Source organism: Pituophis catenifer, unplaced genomic scaffold, assembly GCF_029215685.1.
Source record: "Pituophis catenifer annectens isolate HBS135680 unplaced genomic scaffold, rPitCat1.0.hap2 SCAF_2, whole genome shotgun sequence".
NCBI classification, from domain to species: Eukaryota; Metazoa; Chordata; class Lepidosauria; order Squamata; family Colubridae; genus Pituophis; species Pituophis catenifer.
Window position 1 is genome coordinate 146115706 of NW_027256882.1, and position 15949 is coordinate 146131654.

General features: G+C 34.6%; 1 protein-coding gene across 1 annotated transcript in view; it reads right to left on the reverse strand.

Annotated features, from left to right (window-relative positions):
• The window catches only part of CEP112 (centrosomal protein 112), a 276604-nt gene that overhangs the window by 151603 nt on the left and 109052 nt on the right, over positions 1 to 15949 (reverse strand). The window contains exons 19-20 of the mRNA XM_070934742.1: positions 12162 to 12269; positions 437 to 619 (exon numbers count right to left, since the gene is read on the reverse strand). Of these exons, the coding sequence (XP_070790843.1) occupies positions 437 to 619; positions 12162 to 12269 (291 nt within the window). The remainder of the gene's footprint in view (positions 1 to 436; positions 620 to 12161; positions 12270 to 15949) is intronic.

Genomic DNA, 15949 nt, shown 5'->3' on the forward strand with positions numbered 1-15949 from the left:
CATCATTAAAAAATTAATAAAAACTTAAGTACAGGGAATATATAGGCTGATTGCTGGGTTATTTATTTTAAAAATCAATGAGTAAGTCAAAAGGGGAGGGGTTTACTACAGATACATAGACAGGAAATAAATAACGGTTTTTCTTAAATATATCATGACAATAAATGAGACAAAATTATAAATAATAGGCCAAATTATTGCACACCATGTGATTCTTAATCTGGCTACCTGTGGGTCCCCCCCCCTTTTTTTTTTGAAAGCCTTTTTTAGTAGTGGCAGGAACATGGGGCGGTAATGAAAATACAATAGAAAAAGAAAATTATGTTTAGGTGCCAGTTTTTTTAATGATTAAAGCGTGCAGCAAAAAGAACACTGGAAAATAGGGGATTAAAAAAAAAAAAAGGCAATCCCATTATTTTTGAAATGCTGTTATTACCTGAGCATCTCGTTTCCTATATTCCTGGGTTTTATTGTCGTAGTCTGTCATGGCAGCCCGAAGCTGTTTTTCTAGTTTCTCTATTTCCCGTTCATGGTCTCGGACCAGGCAATCCTTTTCTGTGTTATGTTCTTGGAATAGGTGCGTCTTTTCCTGTTCGTGCTCCAGCTTCAGCTCTACTATCTGATTGGACAATGAGGAGTACAGTTCATCAACAGAACATCCCTGTCGTCATGACAACTCATCTTACTGCTTAATTTTTTTTTCACCCCCACAATTTCATCGTAGGTTTTTACCATTATTTTTACGTCATCGTTACCTCACCTGCAAAAAAAAAAAAAAAAGTGGGGGAAAAAATCTAAGTTTTAGGTGCTATTCATAAAAACGAGACAAATTCAACAAATCTCGAATACTGAATGTCAGTACACCAGGGGGATGAAAAAAAAATCCCTGTCACATTGGATGTACGTTCCCGAAATCCAGCAGTGATACAGATTAAAAATGGTTAATTGTCTCTTCCGCTCTTCATGGGTGCACAAACGTCTCCAAAATAAAAGTCCACCCGATATGAATGAATGAATGAATGAATGAATGGAGGAATGTGTATATGTGTGTATGTCTATATCTATATCTGTCTATATAAACTTTTTGTCAACATTCCCCCACTATTTTTAAAATGAAAAGGTTCTATGAAAATGAAAAAAACTGTAGCACCCCAGCACAAACAAATGTACGTGTTTTAGGAGGCACCTGCTGTGCTGCAAGCTTGCACCATGATTGCCAAGAAGATTCTATTCTCAGGAAGCTCCTTTGCCTGTTCAAAGCACGCTGGATACGATGACCCTGGCCAGGCTTAGCCTCTCCATGTTAGACTGAATGGCAGCTGGAGACCAAGGGCCTGGTGGCTGCAGCTTTAATACTAATCCTCCCAGACTGTGCACAATGGCACCCTACCTGGCCGGCAAACTATAGCTAGCTAGGCTGCCTTTGAAGCAGGTGGTGAATAGGGAACTGCAGGAAGCCAGCTTTCCTCGTGAACTCCGGGCCACACAGCTGCTAGGAACAGTCAGTTGAATTTTTCTTCAGTTTTGGTGGATTTCAGGATAAGAAGAAAAGGCTGTTATCAGGAATACGATGGATATATTTAGCGTGAGAATCTCTCCTCTTCAAAAAAATAAAATAGAGCAGCAGTAGGAAATCTGCTCATAATTGATCTTGTTTTTGTGAACAAAGCATGGAGGCATCTTATCTTAAAGAGATAGCATTCATTTTTGTAAAAGCATTCTCCATAACTGTCACCTTGGTGTGGGTATATAAATTTTCCATGTATATTCTGAATATCTAAATCTCATAAAAATCTTATGGAATCAAATTATTCTCAACTGGAAATATGTGGGTAATATATACTTGGCCTAATACCATATAAAGCAAATTGTTGAAACTGCAGCTTTTTGAATAAAGATACATTCTTTATTGATTGTTAATACTTTACTAAGGTTTGTGATATAATTAAAATCAGATTATTTTAAACATTTTTGTCAAATAGGCCTGAGTATTATACATTCTTTTTTAGCAGAATATAGTTTTCCTTGTTTACAACTGAATGTCCACTGCTGTGAAAAGCAAGATAAATTAAGGAAAATTACTACCCTTTTTCTAAACAGACCAACCATAATTGAATTTATACTTTTTAATTTGAAAAAAAAAATCCTGATTAAAACTGCAAACTTTTCCTTCCCCAATTAATTCTGTGATTGTCCAATTAACTTTTACTTTCCAATTCCCTGGAACCAACTAAATTTATTACTAAAAATATGAAGTATTATTAAAATAAGAAAAATATCTGAAAGAAACATAAAAAGTTATGTCAGCCTTCACTTTACCATGCACTTTTCATTTTTGTAGTCAGCAAAATATTAAAATTATGAAAGAGGGCATATATAACCAAGAAAAAGGACATCATTACTTCTAAGAGTAGGAAGATGTACCTGATCTTTAAGCTTAAATGACAGTACTGACTTCCTTGGCAGAATATAAATAAATAAATAAATGGCACTAGCACTATCAATGCTAATCTATTAGGCCACCGAGAGTGGTCAACATAATTTCTTAGAAGTAATTCTCTCTTTCCTTCTCCAATCTTTACTCTGTTCAGTTGGATGTTAAAGTTTAAACATTTCCAATCAAACAATATGTTTCAGTGAATTCCTAAGTGAACAGTAATTGATATAACCTCTACTTGGTACAAATTTAAACATCACATCTCTCTGCAAATGTTAAATGCATACTTACTATGTATTTGCAGTTGCCTAAGATCTCTGCACAGATGTTCTATAATATGAAAATCTGGGGATTGTGAAGATCAGTATTAACATTTTATCTTTCTTTCCTTTAACTACTTCAAACTTGATTGTAGGTATGTTTTAGGACTCAATCTTGCTGAATTATCTAACTTCTTCCCAGCTTCAAATTCTTCATTGTCTGTGGGACATTATATACAATATATATATTGTACATAAATATATATACTGTGTATATATATTATATACAATATACAGTATTTTCTCTACTGGTAGCTGCCACACAATTCTAAAACATAATAGTCACTATTGTGCTTAAAAGAGCCTTGGTACTACAGTGGTTTAAAGCACCCTGTTATTAACACAGCTGCCTGCAATTTACTGCTGGTTCGAATCTCTCCAAGGCTCAAGGTTGACTCAGCCTTCCATCCTTTCTAAGGTAGGTTAAATGAGGACCCAGTTTGTGGGGGCAATAAGCTGACTTTGTATAAATATACAAAAGTATGAAGGCTATTGCTTAACGCACTGTAAGCCGCCCTGAGTCTCCGGAGAAGGGCGGCATATAAATCAAATTAAAAAAAAAAAAAAAGATAAACAGGTCAATTTTTTTTAGGTCTATCAAGGTTTTCTTTATAGATGTAAACAAATGTTTTGTGATTTGACCAGAAAAGGGTTGTTGTTGTTTTTAATGAGAACTCTCTCATGCAGATCATTTTTCTATAAGCAGCATCAAATTGTAGAACTATATACAACTATTCAGGTATTAGCTAATTTTTTCAGCAGTAATGTGTGGTTTCCACTCTCCAGATTTGACCAGTTTTGAGGCACTGCTAGTGGAGATTTTTCTTGGGTCTTTCTGATCTTCCTTTGCTTTCAATGGTTCCATGTAACCTCAATTAACAAGGTTACCACAGTGGAAATTTCTAGCTGAAAGTGTTGAACAGATTTAATAGCTTTCCCATCCTTTTAAGAGTGAATTATCTTTACTTTCAAATATGCCTAGAAGGTTGCCTAGAGGAACTCATGATGTTAAAAGTAGATAGGTTAGAAGATCAAAGTATCTGTTTATGAATTGAACTGCCAACATATAATAAATCTAATGAATCAATCACTGAGAGGGGAGGGGTTAACAACGTTACAATACTGAATGAACTAGCAAAATGTCAAAACTACAACTGCCATATTCATAATTTTCTTAGTTTGAATCTTTAAACAACTGCAGATATAGAGGAAGTATGCATTTAATTGTGTACCAATGTTGTTCTGTTTGGATCACATTCTGTCCAGAATTAACTGAAATATTCCAAGATGATAGTCAGTATCTGGTCGTCCTGTGATGGTGTTAGAAGATAAGGAGGCTCATACCTAGTTACTTCTAGAATGTAATTTCACCAAGGTATACCATGATTATAGGCTAGATTGGAGGGGTGGGGGAATCCAGAAGAAAGCAATAGCAAATTGCTTCCATACTTCTGCCAAAACTACCTGGACGTATCACCAGAGTGACATGGGCATGTCACTAGAAATTGAGCAAAACAAGATTTACATTTTATATTTTATAAAAGGATAATTTAATCTAGTACTACCAACTGTTAATGACATAAATGATAAGTAATTGATTTGTAGAAATCAAAATATAAAAAAATAGGAACCACTAGGACTTCTGGTTGAAGTCGTGGCAGGAACAGCTGGAAAATAGCGGAGGTCCATGGGGCTCCATGAAATGCAGCTGGCAACTGCTTGCTAGGAAACCCTACGGGGTTAAGCTGCCCTGGAGGGGTGGTGAAGAAAGGAGAGGCTCTTCATCAATCACCCTGAAGAAAGCTCTCCTAAATGGCAGCAGGGACAACGGCCATTTTGGTCTGTCACAAGCTGGGACAACCAGGACACTAAGATTTTGTGCTGGAGCAATGCATGGACAGAGCAGTGAAACTGGGTGAAATAACTTCCAATTTTTACCTCAAAGATTTAACCCAAGTTAAAAGTTATAAAAAAAAAAATCTCCAAATAGTAAGAAAGCAGCGATTGGATTTATGGAGAAGGATTAAAGACTAAAAATTAAAGAGAAAAACTAAAGCTTAAAGACTCAGATACAAAAGAAATATTTAAAGGATGTTTAAAACCCTAGGAAGCCTGGAAAAAGTCTAATAACATTGTGAAAAGTGATTATTGGGAGAAATTGCTTTTCTAAACTCTATCTTTAACACCCCCCCCCCCCCCTGAATGGCTGACAGTCAGCTGTTTTGACTTTTACACTCTGTTGAATGCTGGAACTGGGAGCAGGGAAGCCATCTACTGGAGGAGGAAGATTATTGCAATATAGGAAATTTGAATGAAAGTGAAGAAAAGAGAGAAAACAAAGAACACCTGGAAGACTATTTGACCTTGATTTTATCTTACTTGGCAATTTGGAGGCTTGGAAATATCTACTTAGCTGTTAGAAGATTTTTAAAGCAAACTGAACTATAAATACCAAAACCTTATTGAACTGTTTCTTGAAAGGTGGATTTGAAAGATTTGAGGAAACCTGGTGGGCCAAGCTGGAATTGATTCACTAACATTATTGGATAGATCATCCTATGAGGCAAAGAAGAAGAAAAAGAAGAAAAGCAATAAAAAAAAAGAAGAGAAAAAAGAAAAGACTAATAAGACATTAAAATTTGGACAATTGGGAAGGTGTAAACTGGAAACTTTATAGTTTTATAGTTTTAAAGACTATAAAGTATAAATTTATAGCTTTTAAGGACTAGAAAGCTAGGGGATTTGGAGGACTAATTCTGGGATTGATAAACTTTAGTAATAATTGACTTTTTTGAGTTTTTAGATATTTGGATACTGGAATATTAAAGATACACAGAATATTACACTGGAATATTAAAGATACACAGTAATTTTTAATATATTAATTTGGTACAGAATGATTCAGCAGGAGACAATAAAGTTCTATGAAGAAATGTTAATGATGGCTAAAAGTTTTTATGAAAGTGTGACAAAGAATCATAAGGAGATGATGGGACTGTTCAAAGATAAAGAAGTGAGTGTAGAAGACCCTCAACAAATGGTGGCAAAAGATGAACAAAATATTCAGAAGACAGATGAGAAATCAGAAGGAGTAGTGGAGGAAACAAATCAAAATAAGCTACAAGAAAACAAAAACAATGAAAAGACAATAACAATGAATACTAAGAATCAAATAGATAATTCCTTAAGAGTTTAAAATAGCACAGAGAAAAAAAAGGAAAACTTCCCAAAAATAATGAAAGGGTTATAGATGGATGTCCAAATGATGCAGCAGCAGGAGATAAGAGGTTTAAGGCAGAGGGAACATTCAGTCTATGTAGAAATGTTAGAAAGAAATATAGGATCCCAAGAGAGAAATATAAAAGAATCACCAAAAAGTCAATTTTAAAAAGGCTGAAAGATGGCGGATAGAGACATATCTTGTAATACTGTGATTGTATTAAAAACCAATAGAAACAAATAGAAAGTATAAAATAGTATACACATATATAGATATATAACAGAATTTATTATAACCACAAATATACTAAGGTTACGAGGTGGAAGACTTGTGATTAGGCATACTTAAATATATTATTATTACTGATAGTGTGTAAAACAGTGTGTAAAAAATGTGTTGGAATCCATAGGTTTTAAGGATTACAAATTCAGGGGATTTAGAGATATAATCCCGGGATCGATTAAATTTTATTAAAAATTTGTTTTATTGGTGTTTATAGAAAACTGAGATATCGGAAATATGGTGGAATTTGAGTAATACTTAAAATATTAAAGACTTAACAGGGGTCAACAAATACATTGTACGAAGAAATGTAATTGATGTTTAAATATATTTTTTGAGAAAGCGATAAAGAGAGACTAGTACTGTTTAAAGATAAAGAAGTGAATATAAAGAATCCCAAAAGTGGGGGGGGGGGGAATAAGTACAAATTGGGAAAACAGTATTATATATATATGTATTGATATATAAAAGAATATATTATAATTATAATGAGCATATTAAGGTAAGAAGTTGGAAGATAAAAACTATGTATATGTAATTATATTATTATTGTCAGCACTGTGTAAAAAATGTATTGACCCAGTCATTACACTATCCACAAAATATATTGGTTGTTAAAACTGCAAATAAAACATATACCCCCCCCCCAAAAAAAAAAAGGAATTACTAGTACCCATTAACAGCTTCTTACCTTTGCCCACTCAACTGCCTACTGGATACCTGATTTTAAAGTTAACTTAGGACAATAGCTATTGTCTTTTCTCTGATTCACATATTTTTGCTCTATTTTTCTATTCCTGAAACTTTATGTACACTAAATTCATTATTCCGCAAATATGGAAAAAGGTGAGAGGTATGTATTAAATCAGTTTTGGTGTTTCCCAGGAATATGGTAGCAACAGTAGAATATCTGGCACTATTACAGGTAGTCCTTGTCTTACAACCATTCATTTTGTGACTATTTGCAATTACAATGGCACTGAAAAGAGTGACTTATGGCCATTTTTCAAACATACGAATATTGTAGCATCCCCAAGGCCATGTGATCAAAATTTGGATGCTTGGTAACTGGTACATATTTATGCGGGTTGCAGTGTCCCAGGGTCATGTTTTGTGACTTGCTGAAAAGCAAAATCAATGCGGAAGCCAGATTCACTTAACAACCATGTTATTAACTTAACTGTACTGATTCACTTAAGAACTGGGGCAAGAAGTAAATGTGATAAATTGAAACAAACTTACTTATCAACTGTCTTGCATAGCAATGGAAATTTTTGACTCAATTGCAATTGTAAGTCAAGGACTACTTGTATTAAGCTATTATCTTTAGTGTGCTTTTTCTTTCTCATCCCTAATACTAATCAACTCCACTTTTCTCTGGCCAAAACAGGCATTTTTTCTGGCATCTGGATATTTTTGTATATGTGTGCTTCCAAAATTGTTGATGAATGAAACATTAAAATATAACATATATGAGACGTATATAAAATTTATGCTCAATAATGTGGAAGTTTAAGAAAATTGGAAAATGCTTCTAATTATTATTGTTTTTAGAGCTGACATAACCATTATGGTTACCAAACACGTTTCTGTTACACTATGCTAGAAAGGTATCTAAGAGACACTGCATAATCCTTATGGCTGATAATAAACTGCATCCATCTGTACCACTGCAACACATCAAATCCTTCAATTAATTTATTTTCTGGATTTTTATGATCTATTTCCATTGTGTGTCCAGCATGTAAGTAATAAAGAACAAATAGGCATGTCGCATCTTATATTTGATTACTTGGGCTATATAATTTATTGTCTTATTTATTTCTCATAGTGTAATAATCCATAAAATTAAATATAGTGAAGTGCAATACAAAAAATAACATCAGGATTTAAATTAATTCATCTTAAATGAAAAGCTTATGGTGAAAAATCTTAGCTGTGCATAAAAAACAACAACAGGTATGTAGATGCTATGAAAACTATTTAGGAAAATATTATAGATTTGGGGCCACCACTGAGAAAGCATTCTCTCTTGTTGTCGCCCTCCAAGATACAAAATAAGAAGGTGCCTTATCTGTGAAAATCCAGATATTGCTAATTTGGAATTGTATAAACATAATTCAGAATTAAACACTCCAAATTCAGTTGGTCCCAACCCTGCCAATTTTAAAAGAAATTGAAGATCCGATTCTTCATCAATCACTGGCCCATTTGAAACTGTAAGGGTTGTGTGACTAGCCTCCGGCACATTTCATGTTTTATTATTTCATTACTTTCCTTTGTAGATTATCTTTCTAATCCTTGTTAGCTCCATAGCAGCAAATGGTCAAGTGGGCACTTGACAAATGGACAACACAAACAAATTAACTTCACCAGAGCTTGAGCTCTTTTTATCCAGTCTAGGGCCAGCTTGGCTGGTTTAAGTCTCAAACTTTAGGTCCTCATCCAATTTATTATCCTGGCCAACACCCAAATAACATTACCACGGTCAATTCCAACAAGGAAAAATAATAACTTTCTGAGGACTCTACTCAGCAATTTCATGAAGAAGCAACATGGAAGAACTAAGGTGAAGCTATTTCTGAACATCATAGAACATGGCAAACTGATCGCTTGCTGTAGCTGGGCTTTACTCACAACCTGAAGATGGGAAGATGACAGAAATGGACAGCCAGAATCAAATTTGGAAGGATGAAAGATACAAAGCATGAGAAGTTGTCTAGGCAAGAACTTTGTTTATGGAACACTCGCCTACCCTCAGGGACTTTCTTTTCTATAGTCTTGAAGACCGGGATACAATTAAGCAACGTCCAGGTTCTGATAAAACAAGCTCTCTCTCACGAAGAAAATTAATTGCAGAAACAAACTTACAATATCATAAATAAAACTTACAATTATAATTTGTATTCTGTTGCACAGATAATTCCAAACTATGGCCCTGCATTGCTATTGTCATTGCAAAATAAACTATGCAACAATGATTAAATAGTAAAATACCAGGATTCATTTTATATTTATAAATACTATCTGGTAATAGTGAAGAGATTATCATTAACTTTTCAAATGTCTATGAACTTCTAGAGGAATTTGGCACAATAAAGTTTGCACAGAAAGTTGAATTAAGTGGATCATGGCTAAATACAACAATATTATATGTTGTATTGTATATTGCTCAGAGAAATTGGGCAGGTTAAACATTTTTTAAATAAACAAATAAATATTGATTTGCTCCAATTTATCACATTAGCATTTATGCACAGATAGCCAGTGGCCTGGAGGAAAAATTGAACCCATAAACATGAAGAAAATTCAAATGCAAAATTAGAATTTTTATATATGGGGCGCTTATGATAATTTTATCTACAAGGAATGTTTGCAATATTTTTGAACGAAAAAGATACTGGTAAGATTGTATGAGGCCTCATACAGAATAAGCTCTTTAATGTGAAGCTTTAAGGCAAATGCATTTTATATCTATACTTGAATCAAAATTATAACTTAATGATCAATTTTAAGAATTTTCTGTGAAATGATGCAAGTTTTACAATCACCCTATCAACTGAATTCAAAGGAAATTCCAATAGAAAAAGGATTATAAAAGCTATCCTAATAATATTTTGTATTTCATAATTAATACAACACAAAATGATTGTAATACTGAAATGTTCACGTTATATATTTCAAGTTCTATAACATTTCCGAGCCTATATATTCATAGAACTTGTAAAGTTGTATTTGAAGGTTGAAAGAAAAGTAATGCTTCCAATGTTGTAAATTGCCAACAAATTACAGTATTGACAACACTAGAAGTTCTGACATGTTCTTTATCACATTTATTTTTTCATTTCAGTAGATAAGAAGTTGTGAGAAAAAGTTGAGAGGTGTTGCTATTTTTCGTGAAACGGAAGCTTGCAATGAATACTCATCAGATAGTTCATGTGAGCAGGTGACAAGTGTGCACGCAGTTCCATTTGCGCCAGTGGCGTGCACATGCAACCGTCGCTCATGCAAATGAAGCAGGCATGCACTTGCTCGCACACATGCTCGCCCGTTTCCATGGCCTGGTTGCAAACAACTCATGGCATACTAGTCAGTTTCCGCCCAGAGGTTGGGAACAACTGCTTTAGTGAGCACCTGTTTGATCTAACAAAGTATTTGAATATTTGAAGTAGAAAGGACTGTCGGGAGCTCTTTCATGATAGCGTCAAGAAACTTGTTCATCATAAGCAGAAAAATGGTGAGAAAGACTGTGATTACTTTTATATTTTACTAGACAGTAATCGCAATCTTTCTTAGGGACATATAGTTCCTTTCAAAGTTATAAACAAGGAGGCATTACCTTTCATTCAATCCTCAACATAGAGCAGAGCAAGAAACAAGCTTTTGTGTCTTAATGTTTCATATGTAACTGACTATTTCAATCAGCATTTGGAATGCATACAATATAAAGCATGACAAGTTTCAAAATATAAAGCTATCTTAGAATCTAAGTAACACACATGAATTTTGACACTAATAAAAAAAGAAATGTAGAAAGCAGAAGCAGGATTAGAGAGAGCATTAAAAACCCTATGTATAAAAATGGTTTGCAATAAAGTTGTCTAATAACTTCATGCCAAAAAAAAAGATAATATAAATGAAGGAAGAGACTGAACTGTTACAATCCCATCTCCAATGTAGAAAGCTCCAACAAAATCCAGGGTCCTACCAAAAACACTCAGAAAGGTGTGTGTGTGTGGGGGGGGGGGGGTAATTTTTGGATTGTTCTTCTGCCCCAGTCTTTTTCTTTTCAACACATTTCCTTCCCTCACATGCAGCGAAAAGGAGTTTATCCATACACAGTTCAATACTATTTTATTTACATCTAGAGACCTATAGAATTAGGAACAATTGTCCATTTCTGAATATTCCCCTATAATTGTATCTTTAAAATAGCAATTTATTGCAAGGAAAGGGAAAGTCCAGCAGTGGAAGATGGGAATTTCATCAATGAAGTCAGATAAGTCACTCTGCTCAAGACAAGTAATCCAATGTAACCTATATCCCTAGAACATCTGCCCATGAGCAATATGGCTGTATCCTTAGTTTGAGATTTCAAAAAACAAATTCTGTTTTTGGAACAAAGACAAGGAGAAATATTATTGTAGAAGATTTCAATAGGAAACAGTTTGAATTTTTGATATACTTTGTCACAGATATTATGAAAAGCTTTTTTTGTTATAAATGCTTATACAAATAAAGGATTTTTATCTTATTTTATCTTATAATAATGAGCTAATTTCATATCAATAATAAATATTAAACAGACTCAAATCCATTTTCTACCATTGTTGAGGATTTTTTTGTTTTGTCACATTTATAGAAGAAAAAAAAGGTCCTAAAATTAAGCTACTCATCTCTATAATTGCGATATATATGGTATCTCAATGTAGCACCAGATTAAACTATCTATATTATTTGTTGAACTGGACTAAATTGACTTTAAAATGTTTTGTTATTCTTCTTATTCTCCCCATTCCTCTTATTCTACCTATTTCTCAAATACCTTACCTTATGCGTAAACGCAATATTTTTTTTACCAAAAAGGTAATGTTCATTCATTTATTCAACAAAATCAGATGAGCATATAGAGGAAATAATTTCACTTCCATTATAAGAATTTCGGTTATAGGTTATGCTTTTCTGTATAACCAGAAAGTTTAAAAACTTTGGAGATACATTAAAACTATTTGCTCAAGTACAAAAAAGAAGAAGAAAGTTATAACTGTGACTTAATGAACCACTTTGAAAGCAGATCAATGGCTTCCAAGATCACTGATAAAAAGGAAACAGCTAAGACAGTATAAAGTAATTAGCGCCAACATGCAAAATATTAAGAAACATTTTCTTAAAATTAACTAACCTGTTGTTCTTGTTTTTGCTTCAGCTCCTCCAACTGCCAGGAGAACTCTTTTGACTGCTTCTCACGGAAAGATTTTGATTTGCTAAGATCTGCTTCTACCTTTTCCATCTACAAAGCAAGAAAGAATACATAATTTCATAACAGACATGGCAGATAATGTAATAGTTTTCACATCATCAAAATCTTTAAAACTATTATCCATTAACAGTTAAAAATTAGAGTCGAGCATGTTTTATCAGTAAAGTAACAAGCAGATAAATACAGATCATAAAAAAAAAAAATAACCACAAATTTAGTCATTTAAAATTTTATCAGCTTTCTATGAAAATCTTGTATCATTGAAGAACAATCTAATTTTACACCTGATAAAATCTAAAAGCCTCAAGTGCTATTTATTGAAACAAAAACAGTGGGGCTTAAAGTGCTGAAGATTTTATTGCATTCCATTTGTGTTTTTTCAAAGGTATTTATCTTGGAAATCATGTTTTTTTTTTGTATCATTATATTTATTAAATGTATGTTGAGGTTTCATTACATATGCATCTACTTAAAATAAAAAACAACATAATATATGTAAAGAGAACTACTAAAAGAAAATCTAGAAACTCTGACTGTTTCAAAGGAAGAAAAATATCAGCAAATCCTATTCCAGAGATTTCCTTCTCAGCTGTGGAGAATGTTCGTTTTATATGCCGAAAAATACGGTAAGTCACAGGGCCATTGCACTTTGAACCAATTGCAGCTCCCAAGTGATCTTTAAAGACAGCCCCTTTTACCGCAGATTGCAGTAGTCTAAACTGATTAGACTAAAGGGCAGAAGTCATCATATGAAGATTTCTTCTAGCAGGAATCATGACTCCAGAAAAAAAAACCAAGTTATGTACTCGCTCTATCGGGGTGCTACTCTGCAATCCAAAGAAGCTACTGGAGAAGACAGAGAACCTCAACAGAAAAATAATAACAGCATCTTGCTACAGTTCAGTTTATGTCTGTTCTCACAGCCTCCAGCACTGAGATATGATCTCAATTACATCACCAGTCTGGATTAGTGGGGTAACACTGAATATCATCATGATATTAACATTAAACTTCAGACTTTCAAATTATATCTCCTTGAGTCTTCATGCAAATGTCCAATGGGGGTGGGGCTGGGAAAATCAAGCCCTGCACCACACATACAGGAATAGCCATCAAACTGTTCTCTCTTATCCCATCATCACTCATCGCAACCACCATTTCTCCAGGTTGAATAGCACAACAATCATGTTCCCAGAGTTTCTACACATGGGTATCTTAATTGTAAGACAGACAACTGGCTGTCTTCTTTCATCACAAACAAATCTACCACAGGTGTGCCAAGCTTAATAGCAATCATCAGAAAAGCTTCAGAATCAATGTACCATTATATTAGCCACAGTGGCACAGTGGTTAGAATGCAGTACTGCCCGCAATTTGGCAGTTCAAATCTCACCAGGTTCAAGGTTGACTCCTTCCATCCTTCCGAGATTGGTAAAGTGAGGACCCAGATTGTTGGGGGCAGTATGCTGACTCTATAAACAGCTTAGAGAGGGCTGTAAAGCACCGTGAAGCGGTATATAAGTCTAAATACTATTGCTATTATCTTAATATTTTCTGTCAGATGGAAAAAAGAAAGCCCACTTCAAAAATCTAAATGCCTGTCTGGACTCCCCTTTGGCCATGATTCCTGAAAACTGGTGCCAGTGTCCTGCAAGTGTGGAACAGATATATGTTATAATATAGGGTGTAGCATAAGCTCTAAAATAACAGTATATTTTTTAAAAAATGATGAATTTTTCACAAAAATCTCAGAACATCCTCAAGTATGGTATAAGTCTACACAGTTGGCAATCTTCAATGCTCCCACCATCTGGAACATCCCCCCCGAGATTAGACTGGCCCCCACTCTGACACTCTTTTTGAAGGCCCTGAAGATGTGGTTCTGCCAGTGGGCCTGGGGAACCTAGAGCTGGATTGAGTCCATTAAATGGCTGGTATGAGTGTATGTGTTGTCGCCGGGGTAGGGGGAGGGAGGAGAGTTATTATTTTCTTCTTCTTCTTTTTTTTATTATTTTTATTTCTTTTACATTGTGTTTTTATGTCCTTTTATGTCCTTGTAAACTGCCTTGAGTCACCATGTGCGAATAGGCGGCAATATAAATTTTCTAAATAAATATTCTAACTGCGGATTTTGGTTATCAGAGATTTGTTCATGCAAATTCATTTGTTTATTTTTGATGTAAGTGAACAAATCATGGACAAAAACATATTTCATATCAAGCTTTAGAAATAGAATGCATGTGTCACAAATGTTGGTATTGATCAAATTACAAATACAGGACAAGCATCCTTTAGAAGTGTGACAACTTTCATAATTCTACTTTATCAGCTAAACACAATTGATATTTATTTTCTATGTAACTGCTTCTTCAGTGCACTGGGAATCGGAAGATGGATATGTTTACAGAAAGGTGAACCACAATCATGCCACTAACTCAATCTCTAACACAACACTTTTTACATTTTGTATATTGACAAGGCTGCCTATAACAATCACAAGTAACTCCTGGAAAATATTGGGCAATTTTTTTAAAAAATTTGATTTATATGCTGCCCTTCTCCGGAGACTCAGGGCGGCTTACAATGCGTAAAGCAATAGCCTTCATACTTTTGTATATTTATACAAAGTCAGCTTATTGCCCCCACAAACTGGGTCCTCAATTTACCTACCTTAGAAAGGATGGAAGGCTGAGTCAACCTTGAGCCTGGTGAGATTCGAACTTACAGTAATTGCAGACAGCTGGTGTTAATCACAATGCTATTAGTCTGCTGAGCCACCAGGCCCTTTTGGGACTTCAAATACAGATGTGATTAAAAGTCCTGGTACCCTTCCACTTATACTCACCCATCTACCCCAAAATCTCAATCTGCTGTGAAATAAGTTGAACCTGACACAAATAAATGCTTTTGCTTTTGATGAATAACTAAATACCGTATTTTCCGACGTATAAGACGACTGGGCGTATAAGACGACCCCCGACTTTTCCTGTTAAAATATAGGGTTTGGGCTATACTCGCAGTATAAGACTACCCCTCTTCCAACGCACACCAAACAAAAATTAAAAAACATCAACTGGCTCACCCACAATGTAAAAGCAGCTGTGCTAGACCCAAAATGGCCCTTGCAACAAGCAGGAACCTCACACAGCCACAAAAAGCCCCAAAAAAACAACTTTCACACTTTACACACACAAAATTCCACATACAGCTTTGTGAGATTTTGTGTGTTTGTGTAGTTAGAGTGAAACACTACAGAAACACATTAAATCTCGGAAAGCTGCACAAATATTATTTTATTTTATTTTATTTTATTTTTATATGAAAACTAAATTTAAAACTTCCTAAACTTTAAATGACTAGGTCTAAAAAAGAACAACTAAAAAAAACCCCAATTAACTATTTTTTTTAAAGCTCCCAAGGGGGAAAAAACTTACCCAATAGAACAGGGGTCTCCAACCTTGGCAACTTTAAGACTTGTAGACTTCAACTCCCAGAATTCCTCAGCCAGCTTTGTTTTGCTGGCTGAGGAATTCTGGGAGTTGAAGTCTACTCCCTGCCTGCTTGATTGCAGGCAGGGAGTGGCTTACTGATGGAATGGATTCAGGCAAGCGAAGCAAGGCAAGGGTTGCGACTAGCAGCTAAGGTAAGCAAGCTGGAAGGGGAAAACTTTTTTCCTTTTACATGGCTCTGGCGATCCCAGCTGCGTTGCC